This window comes from Solenopsis invicta, chromosome 9 (genome assembly GCF_016802725.1).
Source record: "Solenopsis invicta isolate M01_SB chromosome 9, UNIL_Sinv_3.0, whole genome shotgun sequence".
NCBI classification, from domain to species: Eukaryota; Metazoa; Arthropoda; class Insecta; order Hymenoptera; family Formicidae; genus Solenopsis; species Solenopsis invicta.
Window position 1 is genome coordinate 2,436,769 of NC_052672.1, and position 6,950 is coordinate 2,443,718.

The 6,950-nt window shown below is 25.6% G+C and overlaps 1 protein-coding gene across 1 annotated transcript; it reads left to right on the forward strand.

The window, feature by feature from the left end:
- The first annotated feature begins 4,174 nt into the window (after positions 1–4,174).
- Positions 4,175–6,443, forward strand: LOC105206309 (NKAP family protein-like). The gene is made up of 3 exons (XM_039453798.1): positions 4,175–5,179; positions 5,808–5,967; positions 6,073–6,443. Exons 1-3 carry the CDS (start codon positions 4,289–4,291, stop codon positions 6,204–6,206), a joined length of 1,185 nt encoding a protein of 394 aa, XP_039309732.1. The 5' UTR covers positions 4,175–4,288; the 3' UTR covers positions 6,207–6,443.
- The last annotated feature ends 507 nt before the right edge of the window (positions 6,444–6,950 follow it).

The following is a 6,950-nucleotide window of genomic DNA, read 5'->3' on the forward strand; positions in this document are numbered from 1 at the left end:
TTTTCTATGCTAACCCATGTGGTACTCTCTTTAATTCTATACAAAACCTAAGTGATTCTATTTCTGCATTTTCATTGAAAAATCTTCCTATTCCTAACCCAAGTAGTATTTACCCAAGTGGTACTATTTGTGTATTTTAACAGAAAAATTTTTCTATGCTAACCTATGTGGTAATTACGTTTAACTTTAAGTCTACAAAAGTATATTATTGCTTAACACTACAAAACGCGTGATATCAGTACAAAATTACCTTTTCAAAAAAAGGTAAAAAAAAGGCGGTATTTATGTGTGTGCGCGCACCTTATCTTTAATTTTACCTAAAAACACAAGTGATACTATTTCTGTATTTTAACAAAGAAATTTTTCTATGCTAACCCATGTGATACTCTCTTTAATTTCTATACAAAACCTAAGTGATTGTATTTCTGCATTTTCATTGAAAAATCTTCCTATTTCTAACCCAAGTAGTATTTACTTAAAAATAAATATTTTTTATTTATTTAATCCAACCTAAATGTATTCTTCCCAAAAAATGTATGAAATCTTTAAATTGCGCCATTTATAAAGAGAATATGTTGCTCTTTGAAATAATTGCTGTACTACTTTTAACAAATAAAATGCAAGTGATAGTATCTTTATTTTTTAAATAAAATCCAAGTGGTATCTTTAATTCCTTTCTAAATAAAATTCGAGTGATACTATCTGTGTATTTCTATTGAAAAATTTTTCTGTTTTAACCTAAGTAGATGTACTTAATTTTAAAAAGTTTCAAAGGAATATATAACATTTAATCTTAAAGAATTAAGGAAAAAACAGAAATGAGAAAGTTTTATTAAAATATAAAATTTTTTAACTACAAAAAATTGCCGCTGCTAGATGTTTAAATATCTAAATAAAATGTTGTAAAATATTTATTATAATAGTTATGGTAACTTAGATAATTATAATAATTTACAATGTTACTTGTAAAAATTATAATGATTTACAATGTTACTTGTAAAAGATAATAATTTACAATGTTACTTGTAAAAGAAACAAGTGTTGAAGAAATTTACTCATTAACTTACTTCGCGTAATTACTTTATTTTATAACGCGTATCTTACAAGTGTTACATTCATCGCATTCTTTCTTATGTCAATTCTTTTCATTGCTTTTTTTATCTAGCAGCAGCAATTTTTTGTAGTTAAAAAATTTTATATTTTAATAAAACTTTGTCATTTCTGTTTTTTCCTTAATTCTTTAAGATTAAATGTTATATATTCCTTTGAAACTTTTTAAAATTAAGTACATCTACTTAGGTTAAAACAGAAAAATTTTTCAATAGAAATACACAGATAGTATCACTCGAATTTTATTTAGAAAGGAATTAAAGATACCACTTGGATTTTATTTAAAAAATAAAGATACTATCACTTGCATTTTATTTGTTAAAAGTAGTACAGCAATTATTTCAAAGAGCAACATATTCTCTTTATAAATGACGCAATTTAAAGATTTCATACATTTTTTGGGAAGAATACATTTAGGTTGGATTAAATAAATAAAAAATATTTATTTTTAAGTAAATACTACTTGGGTTAGAAATAGGAAGATTTTTCAACGAAAATGCAGAAATACAATCACTTAGGTTTTGTATAGAAATTAAAGAGAGTACCACATGGGTTAGCATAGAAAAATTTCTTTGTTAAAATACAGAAATAGTATCACTTGTGTTTTTAGGTAAAATTAAAGATAAGGTGCGCGCACACACATAAATACCGCCTTTTTTTTACCTTTTTTTGAAAAGGTAATTTTGTACTGATTTACCACTTACTGCAAGAACTTTGTTAATGACTCCAAAACAAACAAAAATGTTTAGTTTAAGTAATGGTGATATGTGTTATTTTGGTATAGAAATAAAATTAAAACAAAAATTAGAACATGGTTTAAAAAATATATTAGTAAAAAATATATAGATAATATTATTCAATTGGATTTTAACATTGACGGTTTACCACTGTTCAAAAGTAGTTCAACTCAGATTTGGCCTATATTACTACGAAGTGATGTATTAATTGATGATTCGCCTTGTATGATAGGTTTATTTTGTGGAACCGGAAAACCTAATCCGTTGGAATTATTTTTAGATAATTTCATAAAAGAATTAAATTCTTTAATATTAAATGGTATTAAATTTAAAGGCAGTATATTTAAAATAAAAATAAGATCTTTTATTTGTGATGCACCAGCGAGAGCATTGTTAAAACTGATTATAGGGCATACAAGTAAACATGGTTGTGAAAAATGTTGCATAGTAGCAAAAACTGAAGCTTCTAATAAGGAGCATGAGAAATTTCGAAAATCATATTCAAAAAAGAAATTATACTATCCGGTCAAAAAAGAATATGAAGAAAGGAAAGATAATGATTTTTTATTATATCAAATTGGTACTATTAACTCTACACATATTAAAGGTATATCTCCATTACTTAAAATAAAAGATATAGGATTAGTAACACAATTCCCTTTAGATCCTATGCACTTAATATATTTAGGTGTTGTAAAACGGATTATAATACACTATTGGATAGAGGGAGCACGTAAATATAAATTATCGAAAGGAAATTTAGCTAATATAAATTATATGATGAAACAATTACAAAAATTTATACCAAACGAATTTGTTAGAAAACCTCGTACTTTTCTGGAGATAAAAAGATGGAAGGCTTTAGAATTCCGGAATTTTATAAAATATCTTTCGCCTATTGTAATGTATAATAATTTAGACGGCGAAAAATATAATCATCTTTTATTGTTACATGTAGCTGTAACAATATTATGCAGCAAAACATTAATTGCTTCATATTTGTATATTGCCAAGCAAGCTATACTTCAATTCGTTCAACAGTCAGCAAAAATATATAGTCCATGCTTTGTAGTATATAATATACATTCTTTACTTTACATTTGTAAAGATGTTGAAACGTATGGGTCATTAGAAAGTTTTAGTTGTTTTCCATATGAAAATTATTTAGGTAAGATAAAAAGATTAGTTCGTGGTACTAGGCTTCCACTTCAACAAATAGCAAATCGAATTGAAGAACTAGATTCTTCATGTTTAAATTGCTCCATGAAAACAGAGTATATTCCAAAACAAATTATTGGTCAATCACAAAATGAAAGTTTATTTAGATGCCTTACTTTAATAACTAAACGCTTCAAACTTTCTGTAAAAAGACCAAACAACATTGTTTCGATTTATAATAGAATTGTAGAAATTAAACATATTATTTACATAGAGGGACGTTATAAATGTGTTGGAACACCATTTAGATATATGCATGATGTATACAACATTCTTATTCCATCTTTTAAATTAGGAATATTTTTTCTCCACGGTTTTGACTTATCAATTACATTCTTCGTAGAAGAAATAAATCATAAATGCCTACTTTTTCCATTTAAAAATGGATATGCTGCATTTCCAATAAAGCACTAACAAAGAAATAAATAATTTAATATGATTATATCGATTTATATACATTAATTTGACATAACACTTTTACATATACTTAACATGAATAGACAATTGCATTCTTAAATATTATGGAGATGTATATAAATTATGAGAAAAATTTTAATTATTTTAATTGCGTGGAGAATTTGTTCTAAATATTACAAAAAATTTTAGCCACTTATAATTTATTATTATTTAATTCATTATTATATTTATTATCCTATTTATTAAATCCTAAATTAACATTTATAAAAATAGAATTATCTTAATTATAATCTGTCAACTGTTATTTTTATTTGTATAAAAATGTATACAATACATTCTTATACAAATAAAAATATCAGTTGACAAATTATAATTGAGATAGTTCTATTGTTATAAATATTAATTTAGGACTTTTCTTTTCTAAATATATTATAAAAAATACAGAAAAAGATACAGAAAAGATACACAATACAAATTCCGCTGGTTGCAATGAGTAATTATGCAGTGCTGCAATTTTTAAACGGTACTCAGAAGGAATGTGCAGTCGTTCCTCTTATCTGGTTAACAGATAATAATTCAGTTTGTTACTGGCCAAACACCAAATCTGATGTCAAATTTAAAGCACTAGTAAAATCTAATACAATCTACCAATCGTCATGGAAAAAATTTGACATTAATGCTGTTTTACATACAGACGGTATACTAATCATATATTCGTCAAACAATGTAAGCTTACTATATGTATAATAATCTTTAATATTTATATATTTGAATGTTTAGATGATTATGATGCGGCTGAAGCGTTCATGAATAATTATATTGAACAAGTCACTTCATCAGATAATGCAGTATATAAAAAAAAAGAAATAAATGAACAAAATAATTTGGTTGGCTCTAAACAGAATGAAACAGAAAACAGTGATTCGGACACTACGTCAATTAGAAAACGTAAAAAAAAACAAAAAACCCCCAAGATGTCATCTAAAAAACGAAAGAAAATGAGAAAAAGTCCGAGTCCGTCTTCAAATACGTCTTCTAATACAGAAGATTCTACAGAAGATTCTACAGAAGATTTTACAGAGAATTCTTCAACAAATGATGAAAATGTAAACAAAAATAATAATTTAGATACTGAAAAAATAAAGAAAAGAAAAAAGACTATTTTTAAGAAGAAAGACAAGAACAATACAGATTCTTTACTGCAAAGAACAATTAGTAATCCGCTTCAAAATCAAGTAACAAGTGTACAATCTTTATTGCAATCAGTTGCCCCTGTTATTGAACCTATTCATTCTGTCAGTGGAATAAATAAACAATCATTTGGAGAACTTGAAAATCAAAATATTGAACAGACTTCCCCTAATACCATGGAAACAGATAAAACAGATCAGCAGCATAAATCTATTACGGAGACGTCTAGTTCTTGTTCTATTACCAAGATTTCTCGCATAAGAAATTTTGTACAATTGCCTGAAACTGAATTTCAGCGTGTTGTTCTATCATACTTACAAAGCATAGAAATTACATATGAGCAAGTTCTGTCAAAAATTAATGCACTTCAGCGACAACAGAATATGAATTCAGGAATGGCAACATGGGCAAAACCTGAAGGACTTCCTGAACTTCCTCTTTCTACTGTGGAACAATTTGAGGAAATGGAGAAATTATTAGCAGTTGAAGAAAACTTCAATTATTATGTAAGCACAAATGAATATATTAGAAATCCTTAAGAATATATTAATAGTTTTCTTTTTTCTATTTAATTACTTTAGGGTGGTTTTTATTTTATTCTTGATCAAAATTTTTTTTGAACTTTTTATGATTTCAATTTAAGAAAGAATAATCTGTGTGAAACTGCAACTCGATCGGATAAAAAGAAAACCCCCAAAAAATTGCGTCATTAGCAATCATGTTAATATTTTTCTTTAATTTCTTGGATTTTTTAAAAAACCGTTTATTATATGAAAAAATGAATAAAATATAAAAGGCACCTTTATTTATTTCCGCAACTTTAGTTTGAAACTTTTTTTGTATATTTAATAAATTAAAAGATATTCATAGAAAATTGATTTCTTTGTGCTTTACCAAAAAAAGTTCAAAGGTCTGGAAGCACGTTTCTCTGTTATCCGATTGAGCTGCAGTTTTACAAAGATTATTTTTTCTTACATTGAAAACATGCTAGAGGGTGCTACAAAAAGATTTGAAAAAATTTTCATAAGGTATTGTTCTATCGTACTTACAAAGTATAGAAAAAATAAGGATCACCTTATTATATGTACGTGTTTTATATTATAAATTATAAAACGTTTCTTTCTTTCGTTACAGCGTACAAGATTAGCCTCAATCGGTGGTGAAAATCAACGTTGTTGTGTGATAAGCATGTTAAGATTTCTATTAACTAACAAATTAGCGACACATTTTAATTGGGCTGGACGAAAAAATAAGATAGGTTTTAAAGGAAAAAAGCTCATGGACGTTATATATGGTACAACATATAAATAATAAACAATATAATACAATAATAAAATTATTAAATTTATCTCAAATCTAAATAAATAAAAATACCGTGTAAATATATTCATTTTTTCAGGAAGTGCTAGACTCGCCTTCAATGAGATAAGTGGACCAAATATAGGAGATAAAACTATTGAAAACGCAGTAAAAGACTGGTTAAAATTAGCAAATAATCGTTTAAGCTATTCTAGTACCAAAAAAACTAATTAATTACTTTTATATCGTGATATATAATAATTCACTTCAGTATGTATTTTTTTCTTAATTATTTTATAGAAAATTAATGTACCATTCTTTATAATCAAGGTATACTAACATATTTTATGTAAAACATTTAATAATCGGTTACACTATTCTATTATTCAGAAACTATTATAAGTTTAGCATTGAAAAATAATTATTCTTTTAATTTACTTTGTAACGTATTTTTTATTTTATAATTCATTTATATTTGGATGCTGTTCTATATTACTCAAAAGAACTAATCAATTTCATTTTATTACGTATTTTTTTAAATCCACTTAAGAAACTACTAATAATTTTTTTTAAATTTATATTGAAACTATTATTGTATATTGTGTGTAACTTTAATGTCATTTTATAATACTCTTATAATAAATTGTAAGCTTTAATTACCTGTTTTTTTAAATTGTTACTTATCTACATGTATGTATATGGATACTACATGCATATATATATATATATATACATATATTATGCATAAACTATAATATATAGGGTACGAAAAATTTGGCTCTATGGACTTTGATGTATTCATGTATATAAAGGTTCAGAGAATCATATTTTTTATTCCGTGTAATATGTCCATACAATATAAATACGTACGTTTGTAATCGACGTAATAATACGTTTTCGTGTATTTACGTTAACGTATTCCAAATGTATTATTTATGAATTATTGATAAACGCAATATAGAAGCCTAAAGATACGTT

What these genes read in the sequence shown, in the direction of transcription:
- LOC105206309 (XM_039453798.1), top strand. Translation starts at nt 4,289, where the DNA reads ATGAATAATTATATTGAACAAGTCACTTCATCAGATAATGCAGTATAT. An exon ending in AAGAAAACTTCAATTATTAT is followed by an intron (nt 5,180 to 5,807) that starts GTAAGCACAAAT and finishes CTTTCGTTACAG; the next exon opens with CGTACAAGATTAGCCTCAAT. An exon ending in GCTCATGGACGTTATATATG is followed by an intron (nt 5,968 to 6,072) that starts GTACAACATATA and finishes TCATTTTTTCAG; the next exon opens with GAAGTGCTAGACTCGCCTTC.